At 48.1% G+C, this 19,091-nt stretch overlaps 1 protein-coding gene across 1 annotated transcript in view; it reads right to left on the bottom strand.

Moving 5' to 3' along the window:
* Positions 1-3,695: 3,695 nt before the first annotated feature.
* The window catches only part of LOC144106265 (microtubule-associated serine/threonine-protein kinase 3-like), a 41,515-nt gene continuing 26,119 nt past the window's right edge, over positions 3,696-19,091 (bottom strand). The window contains exons 9-14 of the mRNA XM_077639028.1: positions 17,383-17,513; positions 14,865-14,997; positions 13,516-13,664; positions 12,344-12,544; positions 11,243-11,392; positions 3,696-4,201 (exon numbers count right to left, since the gene is read on the bottom strand). Of these exons, the coding sequence (XP_077495154.1) occupies positions 3,929-4,201; positions 11,243-11,392; positions 12,344-12,544; positions 13,516-13,664; positions 14,865-14,997; positions 17,383-17,513 (1,037 nt within the window). The 3' untranslated portion in view covers positions 3,696-3,928. The remainder of the gene's footprint in view (positions 4,202-11,242; positions 11,393-12,343; positions 12,545-13,515; positions 13,665-14,864; positions 14,998-17,382; positions 17,514-19,091) is intronic.

Raw genomic sequence — 19,091 nt, 5'->3', positions numbered from 1 at the left:
CGGTTTAGAAGAGAGCGGTTTAGAAGGGAATGGTGAGAGGGCACAACCAATTTTAATGGGCGCCATACTAGACTCCAGAAACCGAAACTATGCCGCCATTTCGTCCCCTGACGTCATACTCGCATAGTTCCACCTCTATCCACCATATTGAACCGTGACGTCATCATGGGCACACGGCGTTTCTTTCTACAATGCTAATGTAGATGGCGCTACAAGCCTCAATGCGAGATGCGCTGTGTTCTACTTGGAGCCAAAGATGGCGCTTTGATCTGACGAATCTTGACTGGATCTGACGAACTGACGAATCTTAACTCGAAAAAGGCGGAAGCAAATAATCCAAGATGTACGTCTGCAGGGATAGACGAAATTACAATCAAGCTAATTAATGAACTTGGCCCAAGAGGCAAGGAAACGCTGATAAATGTATTGGAGAAAGTCATAACAAATCAGCAAATTCCGCACAGCTGGAAACAAAGTAGAATGAATTCGATTTATGAAGAGAAAGGCAATAACACGAACATAAAATCCTTCAGACCGATTACGATAACATCAGTTACATACAGGCTGGCGATGAAGGCGGTGAAAATAAAGATGCAGTCATGGGTAGAAAGTAATAGAATACTCGGAGAACTTCAGAACGGGTTCAGAAGCGGTAGGCGCTTAGATGATTGCCTGTTGTGCTTACCCAGTGCATAGAAATAGCTAAGGCGGAAAACATACCTCTGTATTTAGCCTTCCCGGACATAAGCGTGCATACGATAACGTGAACAGGGGATTCCTGCGGAACATATCAAAAGGTGAAGGTGTCGGTCAAGAGGTAATTAATTTTCCACAGGAAATATATTGAGAACATGAAGTTGAAATAGCATGGGAAGGAATTAAGAGTACAACAAATGCCCAAGTACATAAAGGATTAAGGCAAGGTTGTCCTCTATCACCGCTGCTGTTCATGCTTTATATAATAAGTATGGAAAGAAGGCTACAAGGAAGCAATCTAGGTTATGATCTGTCGTACGCATTAGGCAGAAAGGTTTTTGGGCAGCGACTACCGGGTTTAATGTATGCGGACGATATTGTACTGTTAGCAGGTAGCCAGGAAGATTTGAAAACTTTGGTGAATTGCTGTGGAGACGAAGGAGACCGTCTAGGTTTCAGTTTTAGCGCAACTAAGTCAGGTGTGATGATTTTCAACGGTAAAACTGATCAGGAGCTTACAATACCAGGCCATGAAATACCTCGAGTGGCCGAACACAAATATCTCGGGGTATGGGTAAGCAAAGGGCATATGTACACGGAAAAGCACGAACAGTCTCTCATAGCCAAAGGGCGAAGAGTTGCCGGGATAATGAAACACAGGGCATTGGGGGGGTACAACAGGTATGAAGTCCTCAGAGGTATTTGGAAATGAATAATGCTGCTGGGGCTTACTTTCGGGAATGCGATTCTATGCTTGAAGGCAGAAGCTCAGCCGAAAGTAGATGTAAATCAGAGAGCTGTTGGAAGATTAGCACTAGGTGCCTACGGGAAAACCACAAACGAGGCAGTACAGGGGCATATGGGCAGGGCAACGTTTGAAGCACGGGAAGCTCAGAGTAAAGTACTATACGAAGAACGCCTGAGGAAATTGGACGATAACAGGTGGGCAGCTAAGGTATTTAAATACCTGTACAGAAAGAGCGTTAACACGCACTGGCGGAAACGAACTAGAAAGATGGGCAGTAAGTTGGCCAGGAAGGAGAAAGAAAGAGCATTAAACGACAGGTTAAAAACGCCGAAGGTAAAAATTGGATAGATTCAATAAAAAAGAAGCAAAGTGTAGAACTATGTCGATGCTGGAAAAGGAAGACCAGGAAGGAAACGTTTTATGATAACTCAAGAGGCAGTGCTCTCCTCTTTGAAGCTAGGCCAGAGTGTCTTAGAACACGCAGCTACAAAAAGAAATTTAACGAAGATGACGACACATGTGCTGTGTGTGGTAAGTCGGTAGAAACAATAGAACACCTCATTCTAAAATGTGATGGTATCTATCCCGAGGTCGATGCAGGCACAGTCACTCTTCCTGAGGCCTTAGGGTTTAGAGATAACAATACTCATGTAAATAAATCCGCGCTGGTAACTAGCAAAAAAGATTGGAAGATTGGTGGATCAAAAGCAGAGAGGTGACATAAGTTTTAAAGTGTAGGAAGACGTATTTTAAAGAAAATGGCGATTTTTATTAACAACTTACACAAGAGTTAAACAAAAATAAAGGAACAAAACTTAGCATGGTGGCAACTACCACTGCCCTGTTTCAAATGAGACGCTCCTACCTTCCATCCATCCATCCATCCATCCATCCGGTAGGAGACCTCACGAAATCTCGGAACGAGATGAGTATTTCCTGCCTCAGATGGCGCTGTGATCATGGGGGTAGCAGACCCCACGAAATCTCGAAGCGTGATATGTATGAGCTAACGCTCTTGGAACTTCTATTTTGACAGAAGTGTTTCGGGCACACAGGCCCCTGGGCCCCCGCTCAAAAGCTCAACGTAAGCTCAAACGTTCATGTTCCTTTGGTCCATGACGTCAGCAGCCCGGTCCGTGGCGGTCTTCTGCCGGGCCGGGTCCTCAGAGCGTAGCACTCGACGCACTCGCTAAGTTTTGTACACTATGCCCACATGCGCTGCCAGACACATGAGGCGTTGCAGCCCGCTCTTGACTGCAACAGAAGGTGGTCTACGTGAATTATGCCCGCAGTTTTCCCAGCCCACCTCCTCATCGGCACCTTCGATTTCGTTCCGCTCTGCAGTTTTCTCTGTTGTTTCGACGGTGGGGACACTCTAAGACCCATGAGAGATTTGTGCAAATACGACTTACCAGTAACGAAAGTATTTGAAAATGGCGCTTTCCGTCCGTTTTCATTTTATTTGCATTTTAGGGCGACTGCAATAAGGCTTCTGTTCTGCAAAAAATCCGGCGTAATCGGCGGTGTCGTCGTCGTGGGCGTTGTGAGAAATAGCATGTGGCCAAATGACCTCGTGAAGTGATAAACATACCCACCGCGACAGGTTCCCACCTGCCACCGGATTGGGAGCAAGCTTCCCACCGTTGCAGGAGGCAGTTATTCACTCGTCGCGAGAGGCTGCTCGGGAAGAGCAACCGGTCTCACAAGTAAAATCGACATTTGGGCTAGTTGGTATAGCATCATGTAAAGGAATATAAAGCGCACTTAGGACAATGGACAAGGAAGGTCTTCCTGGTCCGTTGTCCTAAGTGTGTTTTATATTTTTTCTATGTTTTCTGACAAGCCCCACAGGTAGCTGTCCTTGAAACAGCTACCTGCAGGGCAGCGAGCGAATCAGCGCTTAGCCACCGCACCAGGAGTGACATGAGGACTCCCAGCGAGCTAGGAATGTAGAGAAAGACGTATTCCACATTTGAGCACTAACCCACTATCTCGTCACGTCCTTAACTTAGTGCCTCCTCCTGTCTTTGTAATATGCGAGCTGTTCATGGGAGAAAATCCTCGTGCGCAGCTTGTAGTCCCAGTAGCGAAAACATTTTATTCGAAGAGAGAATCAGAACGGCGCACATGAAAGCGCTGCATCTTCGCTTCACCATTTGTTTTACAAGCGCAAATGAGACTCGTACTCGAAAGCGAATCGTCCTCTAGTTACGTGCAGGGCCACTAGTTGATCTGCATGCCCTTTCTGGCGGTGTATGGACGTAGGGCGGGCATCTTTAATGACGAACAGTATTTATCGGACACGCACACGCGGCCGCGTTGCAGACGCAGCAGCGTGCGCAGCTAAGCCGCTGTGCGCGTCATGCAAAGACCTTTGTCTCGGAACTTTAATAGGTACTGGATTTCTCTTTGTTCGCTGCCGAAAAGTAGTTGGCCCCGCTCCCTCCAGGATGGGCCCGAGCAACGGCACGCGCGCGCAGCGAATCAAGCGCGTTGCGGCTCGATGACCGCCTTGGCCGAGGGCTCGGGCAGGTTGGCGTCCGTCATTACGGTCTCGTGCAGCCTGGTGAACGAGGGCCGCTTGAGACGCAGCGGAGACATGGGCGCGATGGTGATGTTGATTTCGTTGGCGCCCCTGGCCAATGCGGCACGGACGCCGTACTGGTCCATGCTCTCCGCCGGCACCCCGTCCACCATGAGAAGCACGTCGCCCGGGAACAGGTGCTTGTTGGGCGTGACGATCTGCGCGTTCGTCACCTGCGTGCGAACAGAAGGGGACGACATTGTGTATTTTGCTCACGACTTGTCCATGCCGTCACTCGCTCTGCTTGTGACAAATGGCGCACCAAGCCGCTGTTCTGGAGCTCGATGTTTTTCATGAACCAAGGCAAATCGCTATTACCGCTTCAGGTATGAGCAAGCACAGGAACACTGTGAACATCCAGGTAAGAATCTACTCGAATCACGACAAGGAATAAGCTGAGCGTTCTTGAGGGGACTGGTGATATGCCGGTTGAGATATGTGACACACATTGTTCCGTGGATTCAGTGAGAGCGTGTCACAAAAGATATATCATCACGATATACGGCAGACTTGTCTGTTGACAGACTCCGGGATCGTATATTGGCTCTCACCACCGCCATCACCACCCTCCACAAGGCCTCCAAGCACAGAAGCCCACGCAGCATCAAAATGAAAAAGTAGAATTCAAAGGCGTAGCGGTTCTCTCAGCTGCCCTTCAGAAGCACCACCCATCAGCCATATCCCCACTCAACACCCCTAGCTAGGCGGCTGCCTAGCCACCCATAGCCACCCTTTATCTACCTCTCCTATCATCTCTATTCTCCTGGAAGAGCCACTCAAGCATCACAAGCGTAGCTCTGCCAGCAGCAGTAAGCAGGTCGAGTACGACCGTGCTGGGAAAACCCATCGTGAGCAACTCCGCTGTATGCCTCGGCAGCGCAATAAATTGGAGCATGCTTATGGACTGTTAATGCTTCGGTTCGATTGGCAGGTTACCTTGCGTTCGGTTATTTATTGTCCCCAATACAACAGAGGTTTTTTATATGGTCTACTGCAAAAGCCTACATCTTTATTCCTGTTTGCACACTTTCAGCATGTCTGAAATCCATCAGGCCTGCCTCTGCAGGGATTGTTGTCCAGAGGCAACTAAAAATTAGCCGCCGCGGTGGCTGAGTGGTTATGGCGCTCGGCTGCCGGCCCGAAAGACGCGGGTTCGATCCCGACCGTGGCAGTCGAATTTCGATAGAGGCGAAATTCTAGAGGCCCGTGTACTGTGCGATGTCAGTGCACGTTAAAGAACCCCAGGTGGTCGAAATTCTCGGAGCCCTTCACTACGGCGTCTCTCATAGCCTGAGACGCTTTGGGACGTTAAACCGCCATAAACCATAAACCAGCAACTAAAAATTTAGCAGTGGCTTAGCTCGGCTATGCCAGGATATACGTAGCGTCAACAGCAATTTCTCTCTCCTTCTCAATGGCTATTCCATGCTGGCAAACGCCCCGCTATATGTATACTCCCACTGATACCTCTGCTGCGCACAAAATGAGAGGCGCTATCAGGCGGCTCAGGCGCAGCGTCAGACTTGGCTACTGCGCAACGGAGGCGCACCGCTGGGCACGCACCGGCGCCAGTACGTCTGCCGTTGGCTATGACGTCACTCCTCTGGCGCGCGCGGAGGCTGCTCCGGCGCGCCAGCTGTGCGCCGTGCAACGTCACTGCTCCTCGCGCATGCGCAGCACGGCTCTCCAGGAGCCACGCGAAACTGCTCAACCTAGGCCAGTGTAGCTCACGCTACAAAAACCGCCCCATTGTCAACTAGTGGCTTCAATTGATATGGCTGGTAAGTACGCGCCCGGTGCGCTAATCAGATGGTTCTCACTGCACGAGAAGCAAGCAGCCGCAGCTGAGTCAGCCAGAAGAAGAGGAAGACGACGCTGCTCGATCCGTTGTCACCTCAGCTCAATAATTTTGCCTTGTTTTCTAGTTATTAATTAGGTTATTTCCATCCTTGGAAGACGGCCGCGTCTTTAAGGCGGTACTGTCCCTACGGGAAGGGTACGGCAGCTCCGGCGCCGGTATCCTTAAAGGGACCGCGCCATCCGAAGGAGCCCAGTGGGGCGGAGGCGGCCATGGCATCACATGGCGGGGATCTGCCAGTCATCAGGGACGTCCAGCAGTGCAGTGCGTCATCATCGCTCAGTGGGGACGACTCAACTATCGTCGCCTCTGACGAGGAAGTGGCTGACATGGCGGAAATGGACAACGATGGCTTCAAAGTGGTGAGTCATCGGAAGCACCGGACAGTCGGCATCCCAGCGATAGTTCAGCCAAAAGAGAAAGGTGTTGACTTCAGAGAGTGGAACCCTATCAGGCTGTTCGATGATATTAAAGTACTACTGGGATCTGCTCCGATTCGCAGTCGCTTCACAACGCAAGGGGCTCTTCATCTAGATATCTCAACGGGAGAGCAAGTAGACATTCTTCTGCGGTGCTCTCAGATCGGTGGCATACGAGTTCAAGCCCGGTTGCCACACTCCTACATGACTAACACATGTGTTATAAGGGGAGTACCAGCGTGGTATTCGGAAAGTGCCCTTCTTGACTACTTGAAACCGCAAGGAGTTCTGCACGTGCGACGGTTAATGCGCCGGGTGGAGCCTGGAGAACAACAATGGGCAGCGAAGCCTACAAACGCTATTGTGCTAACGTTTGCTCCCAACACCAAGCGCCCTGGAATAATTGATCTTGGTTTGACCAAACATGCAGTCCACGAGTTCGTTGAAACTCCTCCCCGGTGCTTCAGGTGCCAAAGCTTTGGACATGTAGCGAGAGTTTGCAACAAAGATCAACGTTGCAAGCGGTGTGGTGGTGGCCATGATTACAAAGAGTGCAAGGCAGATTTTGCTTGCGCTAATTGTGGAGGTGACCATCCAGCGAGTTTCAGTGGCTGCACATTCCGTGTAAGCGCCTTACACTGTCGCAAGTCCTTCATTAGTGGCCCCAAACCACAACCTACTGAGGAGCCGATACATGGAAGTGAAGAGTTCCCTGCGCTCGAGTCGGAAGCTCGAGACGTGGTAGCAAGCGACGTCGCTGCACGACCTGATCCGAGCAAGTCGGGAACGGCCTCCGAGGGTGACCTGGCTGTTCGATCTGCTTCTGCAAAAAGTGTCCATGTTCCTCAGCGACCAGATCACAGCAAGACTCGACAACATGGATGACATCCCCTTGCCTTAAAAGAGATGCAGACACCAGCTACCGTGGCCAAGAGTGGGTCCCAGTCCCCGTCTTTTGTCGAAGTGGTCCGCCAGTGCGTGCAGCAAAATAAGGAGCTCAAAAGCCGGAATCTCTCCGACCTTCTACGCGCTTTGTTTGATGTCCTGCGTTCATATAGCCAAGCGATGCAGCCTGGCACTTTGAAGAACTTTATACAGTTGTGGTGATTTCCTTTGAGACCTTGATCACCGCCTTCGCAGAGAACTAGATGGCTAGTTTTCTTCAACCTGTTGCAACTAAAAACCCTAGAAAAGTGCCGTTTATCATGCAATGGAACTGCGCTGGGATTATAAGTCGATTAGCAGAACTAAAATTGTTCTTGAAAGAGAACTGTGTTCCAGTACTGGCCCTCTCGGAGGCTGGCTTGCCAAGCGGGAGGTCTTTGCCGGGATACGTCGCCCACAAGAATTGCAGCATAAAGTCTTTTCCCGCAGGAAGTGCCGCCCTTTACATACGAAGGGAGATTCCTCATGTGGCTTTGAACGTCACCGATCTTTGCACCGACAGTATTGAGGCAGTGGCTGTTAGGATTCGGCTCGCCTTCCGATCTCTGTCCATTGCATCAGTTTACGTGTCCTCGCGGAAGAAGGTCGATATGGCTTTGTTCCTCCAGCAACTTTGTGACCGCTGCCCAGCACCCAGAATCATCTGCGGTGACTTCAACGCCCACCACTCTGCCTGGGGTGACAGGAACACAGATCCTCGCGGACGCCAACTTGTAGAAGTCATCGACAGTTTGGACCTGTGCGTGGCCAATGACGGAAGTCCCACTTTCTTTCGACCTCCAACCTCACCCACATCTATAGACCTAACCTTACATTCACCTGACGTCCGTGTGCAGTGGTCAACTAGAGCTGACCGAATGGGAAGTGATCACTACCCGATATTTGTGTTTACTGCCGGCTTCCATCTGCGTGGTCCTAAAATTTGCCATGTTGTTAATTGGGACAAATACAGGGAGCACTTAGCCTGTGTTTCCGGTGATGTGACAAACAAAATGATTTATTCTAAGACGGCTGCTACCACGGCGCTCAAGCTACCTGATCATTTTCCGACTCCGGATTTAAAACTCCGGATCCTCTGCGCAGTGCGCAGAAGGGCGGAGCGACAACTGTTGCGGAAGAAGGACGACAGAGCCTTGAAGACAACTTTCAACAGGCTCAACTCTGCCATTAGACGTCATGCGAACAAGCTCTGTAGGTCCCAGTAGGCATCCTTTTGCGCTAGTTTGACTATTTTCTCACCAATAACGAGAATTTGGCGTGTCGTTGGCAGTCTTGCTGGTGGCTCTCGTCCGAGTAAACGTTTCGAGGCGCTTGCATTGCGCACGCAGAAACATCTCGTTTGCTTGGCAGAGGAATTTGCGGATGCATTTGTAAATTACAGACCAGGCATTCATCCCTGCGCTCTGCCTGCTACGTCTCCGTCTGTTATGGACGCCCCGTGCACACTTCGAGAACTACAGACAGCGCTCCGCAGCCTGCGGCGTCGCTGTGCACCAGGTCCTGACGGCATTACCAATCAATTGTTACAGAACCTGCCTCTGGAACACCGGAAGATGCTCCTAACCTATCTCAATCGAGTGTGGGAGTCTGGTGACGTTCCTCCTTCATGGAAGGTGGCTTGTGTAGTCCCACTGCTGAAGGCCAGCAAAGAGAGGACAGACGCGGCCTCGTATCGTCCTGTATCGCTGACGTCGTGTGTGGCTAAGCTCATGGAGAAGATGGCAAGTAAGCGTTTGTCTTGGTGGCTTGAGGATAGAAGGGCACTACCAACATGCATGACTGAATTCCGCACAGGTTTAAGCGCGCAAGATAGCGTCCTGGACTTGATAAGCCACATTGAACATCAGAGTGCTTTTGGACTTTCAACACTAGCTATTTTCCTAGACGTATCAAAGGCTTATGATAGCGTCCTCTAGAGCTCAATACTGAATAGTCTGCAGGTCATAGGCGTACAGGGCTATCTTCTGCGATTCATTCACTCATTTCTCAGTGATCGTAAATTTCGAGTGCGGTTAGGCAGTACAATGAGCTCCAAAAAGGGCGGTATCGCGAGGGGTACCTCAGGGTAGTGTCCTGTCCCCAACGCTCTTTAATGTTGTCATGGCTGGTCTTCCCGCAAAAGTGCAAAAACATTGCAGGCATGTCCATATGTCGATATATGCAGACGACATTTGTCTTTGGTTAACCGGATATCAACACAAATGCTTAGCTCTATTAGCGCGACAGGCCGTGCTTTCAGTTAAAAGTTACCTTCAAGGTGTTGGGTTTTCTCTCTCGGTGGAAAAATCTGGCTTCGTCCTGTTTCCAGGTAGGGGACGACGGCATGCGCGGCTGAGCATATACCTTGATCAGTCTTGCCTTCGTCAGGTTAACCACATACGTTTTTTGGGCGTCACTATTGACTCACGTCTACAGTGGCGACGAGCTGTGGACTCGATTGTGGCTTCACTATCTTCGCGTCTCAATGTGCTTCGTAGTGTTGCTAGTGAGCAATGGGGAAACCATCCTGCTTCAATGATCAGGCTTCACGATGCCCTGGTGACAAGTCGCATAATGTACCAGCTCCCTTTAATTTCCCCCTCGGTATCGCAGCTGGAACGCCTTGAGGTTTTGCACAGAATGGGACTAAGGAGGGCTCTCGGCGTTCCGCAGGCTGCTCCAAACAATGCAGTACTGTATGAGTCTCAATCGAAACCTCTTCGGCTAGCCGCTTCACAAAGACTTTTGCTGCAAATTGGCCGCCTCAGAGAGACTGTTGCCGGGAGAGCGCTTCTACAGCGCCTTCGAAAGAGATCTGAGTCCCAGGCGTACTTGGCTTTAAATACTCTTCGTTCTCTGGGTCTCGACCTTCGAGATCGACCTAAGACGTTGAAGCCACCTTGGTCCTTTCCGAGCCTCGATTGTTCCTTGACAATTCCCCACGTTCGCGCTAAGCGGAATTCTCCTTTAGCGGAAATACGTTCGCTCGTACTGGAACATCTTGAGACCGAATATGCCATTCATCTTCAAATTTTTACAGACGGCTCTGTGGACAAGGTCAGAGGATCTAGTGCAGCTGCTTTTCATATTCCGTCTTTGAAGCATGATTGGTCTGTTAGTTTTACTAAAGTCGTGTCCTCCACAATGGCCGAAAGCGTTGCCATTGAGGCAGCTCTAAAGAAGCTACGGTGTTGTACGCCTCAACCCACTGTCATAATTACGGATTCAAAATCTGCCCTTCAAAGGTTAGAGTACGGGTTCCCCACTGATGCCTTGAGCCTTAGATCCCATGTTTGGTGTAGAATCTACATAGCAAAGGCTTCTCTATACGTTTTCAATGGGTGCCCTCGCACATAGGTGTCTTAGGCAACGAGATAGCAGACAACCTCGCCCGTACAGCTCTCTCCGGGATTCCAGTACATGGAGTCCCTCATGAAGTCAAGCAAATGTTCAGAGATGAGGTGTCGTGCCACTTCAGTTCTTTGAGGAGCTCTCCTCATCAGCCATGTGTGACCAAGGGTCACAAAAGGTACCAAGCCCCTTTGCTGCACCGCGTTCGAACGGATTCTGCTCGTACGCCGGCGTGGATGTATAAGACTGGCCTAGCGTTGTCACCATTGTGTTCAACGTGTGGTGTGTGTGGTGACATAGAACATTACCTCTTGTGCTGTACTTTGTACAACGCGGAACGGGCTGTGTTATTCGGATCCCTCAGGAAGGCAGGAGTTCCTCAAAGTTCTCTTCAGGACATTGTTTTCCCGCGCGGGAGCCAGTCGAGTAGAAGGGATGCTTCTCGCCGTCTTCTACTTTACCTGCAGGACGCGGATTTGGCATCCATATGGTGACCTCAGGAGCGTCTATTTGGGTTTTTGCGGACAGTGTTTCTGTGATTTCTATTTAGGTGTCGCTACGGTGGAGCAATTGCCGGCAGCAACTGCAAGGCTAATCCCACCGGTAGTTTACAACCACTCAACTCAACTCAACTCAGCCAGCCCAAGTGGCACCGTGCGCACCTTCTGAATAACGTGGCAGTGCACCAGCGCCTTCTTCTTCTCGTTCCACGCCTTGGCCTCGAAGGCGGTGAAGCCGTAGTTGCCGCTGCCCCCACAGGTGGTGTGAATGACCCTGAGCTGGAGGGTGTCTTGGCCTGCTGCCTTGAGGATCTGCTCAGTGGTGAAGGCAAAAAGAATAAAAGAAAGGACAACACTGTACTAAGCGCGCTGGCTTATGTACGCAAGTTGGTGAAGTGGACAATCTATGCATGCGCATGCGCCATTGCCATTTAATGCACCCAATGTGAATTTCGATGTTAGGCTTTTTCCCTGTCAAACACATGATTTCTAAGCAAAGCAATCTTCAATACGGACAGATGGACTTTGTGCCCACTGGAAACATTGCCTAGCTTGTAAAGAAATCTTGTTCAGAAAGCATGAATACTGTCTGCGTTCAGCATTTTCGTTGCACCTAAAATGGACACTCCAGAAAAAGAAAAAAATCTCCTCAGCGAGAGGAAGCCACGGATTGGAATGCTTTGTTCGTAGAGCATAATTGGACGCGCAGCGGATTATTTGCGCTAATATTTTGAACGCGTCATATTAGGAGCACAAATGGCTGCACTGTGTCCTATCTTTTTTGCACAGAATAAGCGATAGAGCCGCAGTAAGCTACGTTCAGTTGCACTCTGATGATTTTCCTGCTCGGGTTTAGGGCAGCTGTCACCATGATGATAGCTGAAATAGCACATCAGCTACCCCCTACCAATGGCAAGCTAAGGGAGTTTTTATTAAGTTTATTCGTTTATTTTCACATACTACAGCCTTGAATAAGGAAGAAGGGAATAAGAAACAACCGACAAAAGGCAATCGTAACAGTCCTCACCATATCACATACCACAATTGCACATAAAGACGCAAAGTAAGAACATGTCGTCTACAAATCGCACAATCAATAAATTCTTTCAATGACAGAGCATAAGTAGAGCCAGGAAGGAAGTTGCACTTGAGATCTCTTCGGGCTAAAATGACTTCTGTGAATCACTCAATGATAAGCCAAAGGTCATGCACGGAGTTGCCCACGACTGTTGGTGGTGAAGACTTATAAAGATGCGGGCGCACCTCGTCCATGTCGCGGCGTGTCTCGAGCAGGCGGAAGGCGCTCGACGAGAGAACCGTGAGGACCAGCTGGTCTCCGGAGTCCTGCATCCTGCGCCGCACCTCGCCGACGGGCAGGCTGGTCACGTCCTGGCCGTTTACCGCCACGATGACGTCGCCCTCCAGCACGTGCGACACCTGGGCTGGGCTCCCGCTCTTCACCTTCTGCGCGAGAACAGCGCCGGCTGTGAACACCACGGATAAGGATGCGGCTTGCCTCGACAGGAACCAAGCAGGGTCTTCTGCTGAAACTTGCCTGTGTGATCACAGTGGTCGTGGCAGTATGTTGACCACAGCGGGTGTCACAGAATAGACTCGCGTACATAAGCCAGACTGGGCAATATTTGAATGTTCATCTCAGAGAGCATAACAATTAACGTCTCCTATTCCGGGCTACGTCAAAACATTCGCGAATGCCAAAATCGCCGGCCTATCTTCGAGAAAACACAGGTCTTTTTTCGGCATCCGCAATAGCACACCACAGAGGTGGTGGAAACATTCCACATCGTCTGGTGTGGAAATTATGTCAGGAAGCCATCGCTCTCGCTGTCAAAAAAAGAGGCTATGTTCCGAGATTCGAAATTTGGTTTCTCTATGAGCTGGAATTGATAACTCTTAATTTTTGTTGTGGTCGTCGCTTTATAGTATTTAAGTATCCCTTTCCTTTCATTAACCCATTTCTGAGAACGGTGCATGCGCGGTGTACTGTGCCCACAAAACATCATGAAAGCGAGTTCCGGCATAGGATTCTAATCGGTTTGAAATCAAATGGTTCGTTCAGAAGATAATGGGAATTGTTTGTTTTCAGAATGATTACACAACCTTCTTTGAGCGATATCTCCACCTAGCCTGAAGACCCAAGCTCAAAAGCGCAGGCCTCATGGCGCAATCTCATATCAGTTAACATCAAAGCATCAGATGCGATGTAATCATAATGCTTATTTTTTACGGTATTCTGATTTCCCTTCACAAACCTTAGCTCTCCAATCCATGGTTTAGCTTGCAAGCCTTTGAGTTATATTTTAATCACAAGTGTATACCAAGTCGATTCCATTTTGGCAGTGTGTATCCTCTGATGATGACACTGTTCGCTGACCGATCATAACGTGATATTAAAATATTTGTTGGTCACTTACTTCGACCATGAAGAATCTCCTGTTGTTTTCGCCCTCGACTTCTACAATATTGACACCAAAGCTCCAGTACTTTCCAAGACTTTTTGTTCGGAACAAAATGACGTCGATGCGTTCTTTTGCCGTCACGGACTTGTCTGAGGATGCTCCAGCTGCAAGGTAAAATGCACAAGCCTTAAATATTTACTTCGGCTAGTGAACGCCACAGTAAAAATGGAAATGCCTGGCTAAAGAAGAACTCAACCAGCGAGCCAGTATCCGAGACGTAGATTTATGATGACGATTAACACTCGACAATAGCTCCAGGGTTCATTTTTGAAAGCTATTTGCCGCCACTACGTCTCATGCTACGTACAGTTCACCGAATCTCAAAAGCTTTCCAAGCGGCACCTGACTGCTAAACGAGAAATGTGTACCGTGTTCTTCGCTGTTCGTCCAAACAGGTAGGAAATAGGTTCCTAGGGAGACGAACGTCTCTATCATGAACAATGCTTGGAAAATACATCGCTAGCGCTAATATTCAGAATTCTGGAAAGGACTGCACGGATCACTTTAACAGGCCATGCAGCGTCTCCTGGGAATGCTCAGTTCGTGCAGGGTTCTGCATGGCAGCGGGAAATACAAAAAAAGTTGAGTCATATTAGGAATTATTGACTTATTAGCATCTTATTTTTATATCGCACACATGTCATAAACGCGTGATTGGGCTTCGCTGTATACTATTCAGAAAATTGTATAACGTATTTTCGTGCAGGAACCGGAGAAGGCTACAATGGGAAGCTACGCAGCTGTTCTTAAAATTGTAGCAGTTTAAAAAATACTAAATTATGTTTGTTTGTCCGGGGTTTGAACCCCGGACCAATAGTGTTACGGGGCGCCGCTATACGAGTTAAGCTACCTAGAGCGGCAAATACACAGCAAGGCGTAGAAGAATTTATTGTCATTCTCAGAGAATTTTTCAACGAATTAATTTTGAATATTTGATACACAAATCCATTTTTTCGCCACTTGATTCAAACTCATGACATCATCTTTTGGTAGGGAATTACAATGTAGCCTCCCCTCGAAGATTCTCGCCAAAAACGCTGTATTGACAGTTACTCGCAAAGTTGGACAGTGGTGGCAACACCTTATTGAATTTTTAACTTATCTGGATTATGAAAGCTCTGTTGTTAGCACCTGTGTAATTAAAACACGGTAATCTATAAATTCAGGTCGACTTCAGTTTGCTCTGAACGTTCCCTGACTATAAAACGTCTGCTTCTCACTCATACCAGTGGAGAAACCATTGATCTCAGACTAACAAGTGCTTGCTTTCTTGTCTCTTCCGCGATTAAACCAGATGCCCTTACTTCCACTGTAGGCGCTGATGCCCGCATGGACGTCCATGTCGGAGTGCCTCTTGTAGTCCAACTCCTCCGTCTCCGCGCCACTCGTGTCGAAGAAGTCGTCCTTCAACTTCACGGGACCGGTGGCTTTCTTTGCCTGCGATCGGACATAGAAAGGCAAACGAGGCGACGGTTGCTTATGGAAGGATTGGCTGGGCGAAAATGAATCAAGACCGAAGAAGCAGCGTTGAAAAATAATAACGTCCATTGATTACTTTTTATTGTGAATTAGCTACTATGCTTTCACTTAGGTGTGCTCCTTGGGCAGCACATTAGATCTCTGGCTGTGCAGTGAAGAATACATACACGAAATGAAACGTTCGCGTTGTCTTAATTCTGTGGCATATAAAAAGATGAAAACAATATAATTGCTGCTTTTGATTGAAGCTGAATTTTGATTTATGATGCTGCACTCAATCTGCGCTTAAGTGTCACTCTCATAGGACGATTAGCGGTTCCAAACATCCGCTCAGTATAGCCTCTCAGCAGGCGTCGTTTCCTAGTATGGTATCTCAAAAAGTGTATTCTTAATCAAGCCTCCTTTTCTCTCTTCTTCACAATCATCATCATCAGTGTGGGTACGCCCACTGCAGGATAAGGGCCTCTCCCATGTCTCTTCAATTAACCCGGTCCTGTGCCAGCTGGGGCCAGCCTCTCCCAGCAAACTTCTTAATCTCATCCGTCCACCTAACTTTCTTCCGCCTCTACTGCACTTGCCTTTTCTTGGAAATCCACTCCATTACCATTAAGGACTAGCTGTTAGCTTGCCTTCGCATGACATGCCCTGCCCATTCCCATGTATTCTTATTTGCTTCGACTGGGATTTCATGATGATGATGGATTTTTATGGCGCAAGGGCGTCTTGGCCAAGGAGCGCCATGACAATAGGTATGCTTCGATAACTCAAAATGGGGTCAAAGACCCATTTTTCAAGCTTATCAGCCCTAACTGACCGAGCACCAGGCCAGGGGAAAGCTTGTACCCATTGTATCACCGGTGGGCACCCGGCGGCACTGGGAATCGAACCCGCACCTCCCGCATGCCATCGCCCTGAGATTTTCTCTAACAAAAAAGCAAACCAACAAACGACTAATGAGCGAACCCTCCTTGACTTAGTGTTCATAAAGGATGTGCCTTACAGCCCGCGCACAGTATTCACGGAAAAAAACTAAAAGGCGTCATGTCATACAATTTTGGAGCATGAACTGTTTATTGCATCTTATTCCTCATGTTCCAAATTACAAAACCTCGAAGTTTCAGCTATATCTTAGTAGCAGATAGCTTTAACACAGATTTTTCTAGCTTCTTTTCGAACAGCTTTTTTATCTGGCAGCTGTAGTAATTGCTGACGACATAAACCGGCTGAGCCGAACACCGAATCATCTGCTGTATGTCCTCAGCAGTGCTGGGAGCTGGGTTGCTGTGTTAGGTGGGTGATTTGAAGTTTGTTCAGCGAAGTAACAGTAATTTTCCTCTCTTTCACCTTGCTTCCAGCAGAATGTGCGAGCTTAGTGACGCTTGAGCTGTGGGAATAACCGCGAAGCTTGCCATGACGCCGACATAGACGAAAGAATCATTGGCACTTGTGGTGTTATTGATCAGAAATTTACATTGTTCATGTGTTATGAGGGAAATATTGTTCTGCAAAAGTCGAGGGATTAGGGTCTCACGTTACACGGCACGTACACCGAGCTTGTTTCCACTAACACGCACCGTGAAGAGAGGGGCGTTTTCGACTGACAAGGGCCGCTACAACGACGACTCGTGATCACAATGCCAAATTAACATCAGGCCAGAATCAGGGTTCCCTTCGTGGCATAGCGAAGACTGCTGAGTGAGACAGCCTCATCGCCAACGCATGCGCTTCCCCTGTGAGCCGTCATGCACTGCGACTGAACAGTGAAACCGATATTAACACGTTTCGGCTAATATCGACCAGCATTCGCTAGCATAGCATATCACCATCATGAATTCAAGGAGGTGCAGAGAACAAAAGTGGTCCCTATGTGTTTGCGTCTATGAAAATATTGATCGCAATGGTATTTTCCGATGCGCAGCAAAATATTGTCTTTGAAGTTTGTCCTATGCTCGCACTGACTTGTTAAGACTGCCATTGAAAACCAATGACATGCCTTTTTGTCAGCAATTGTGAGAAAGATGTGGAAAATTGTAAGCTACTGTTACGAAGGTATTGATGGGAAAGTTCTAATCTTCGGATGCCTAGCGAAATATTGTTTTCAAAGTGTGCCTTGCGCTTACAGCGACCAGTTAAGACTGCAAAACCAAAACCAATGGAGAACGTTTTTGACAAGAAATATCAGAAAACTACATGCGTCGCTAAGAGCGATGTGCGGATACGTTGATTGTAACCAAGCAATCTTGCGATATGCGAAGAACTGCGTTCATAAACAACTTCCCGTTAAAGAAATGTAGTTGTCGAGAATGTCTGCTTATGGGAAATGTCGAAGTGAAAATGACTCACGAAGTTGATCATTTTCTTGAAGCTCGGAGAGGAGTAGGTGTAGAGTGGCCGCTGGGTCGATGCCTCCACGTCCACCATGTCCTCCACTTTAAATAGTGGTTTCTTCTTCGTGTTGGCAGTGGCACTCACAGCTGGGAGCACACGCATAGCCAAAATGAAGCGTGAATGCTATTTTCTTCGGTAACCTTTGCCCAGCGCCCGGATACATACAGAAACATTCTGAAAATGTATGTATGTTAGAGCAGTCGTTATTATCGCTTCTGTCAATGCATTTTTAGTGCTATACCGGAGGCATCTCAGCTTATCGGCGCCTTTGGCGTGTCGATCTTGCTGTGGTCCTTCGTAAGGCTGGAGCATGTAGAAAAAAATCACTACATACTCAATTTCGCGAATCCCGTTTAAAAGAGGGAGAACGTTTCTTCTACATAGAATGTAAATGTTAATTAGCTGTACTCACGCGTTGTCTAAAGCCATAATATTGCCACGCAAACCACTGAGCTAAGTTTTAATGGACAGGTTATTGTCTGAACAAGTACCTGCTGCAGTAGCTCAGTCTCGATATTGCTTTCACTAAACACGAAATTGTGGTTTCATTGAACGGATTATCAGCCGTGATTAAACGATCGTGATCTGAGGTTCTAGTGCGCGATTGAAAGCAAATTAAACTGGATTCTGCGATCTCATGTTATTCATGCACGAAGCCTATGGCTTTGCCAATCAAAAATAGATTGGTTGCTCGAATTTGCGGGTGAATTTACCTGACTAGGCAGAACATATAAATTGGGCGGGCTCCGCTCTAGCCAGAACCGAATACATCTGTGTCCTCATGCGTACAGCCTTGATTCAGGTTTGCTGCAAGATGCCTGAGACGTACGGCATCATTGCAGTGTGTGAAAGAACTACGCTCCGCAGTCCATGAAATATGTGTACCGGATCAATATTTTTAAACCTCTGCAGCGCAGAATGTGTGCAGTGCTTGCGTATATGGAACCCAGCAGTTATAGCTCACAAGACATGATTGAGGACTCCCTTCCTATGCCATACATTGCAAGCCACACGCACAAGAATCATCGCGTCAACTAAATCATGCAGTCAGGCAATGCCTCACATACAGGCTACGATCGGTGTCGAGATTGTAAGCAATTCAAGATTACAACAATATGAATGTATATAACGTCCGATTGTTTCACAAGCTGGAGAAGTTGGAGCAGTGCAAAAGTGATTCGGTCCTGTTAAAGCTGTTTCTGGAAATGAAGCTGTAAATGTAGCCCAAATGCACCTGTGAATAACAAGCTTCTTATGACAACTGAAAGATTGTGTTCATGCCATTCAGATTAGACGGTTCCAGCAAAGGAAGCCCTTTCTCGTCGTCCTTTATTTCTCTCTCTCTATCCTTCTCGGACCTTCGTGACTAACTGCAAGTGCAGTGTGTGATTAAGGAAATGGCTACATGCACACCACAGGAAATTTGTAACAAATTTTTACGTTCTCTTTTTTCATTAGTGATTCGGCGCATATAGGCGCTTTACTGCGCGACTGTAATGCGACAGTATGTGCGGCGCCATATTTGGTCACGTGATCTTACCGCCATCGCGGGCGTATTGGTTTAGGGTCTTGGCGGCGCGTTGTCGACGTCTGGCAGGGCACTGTTTCAACTCTCGCAGTTCTTTATATAACGAAGTCGCGGCAGGCACAAAAGCGTTATTTTG

This window comes from Amblyomma americanum, chromosome 10, assembly GCF_052857255.1.
Source record: "Amblyomma americanum isolate KBUSLIRL-KWMA chromosome 10, ASM5285725v1, whole genome shotgun sequence".
Taxonomy (NCBI): domain Eukaryota; kingdom Metazoa; phylum Arthropoda; class Arachnida; order Ixodida; family Ixodidae; genus Amblyomma; species Amblyomma americanum.
This window is presented reverse-complemented; position numbering and strand designations above follow the sequence as displayed.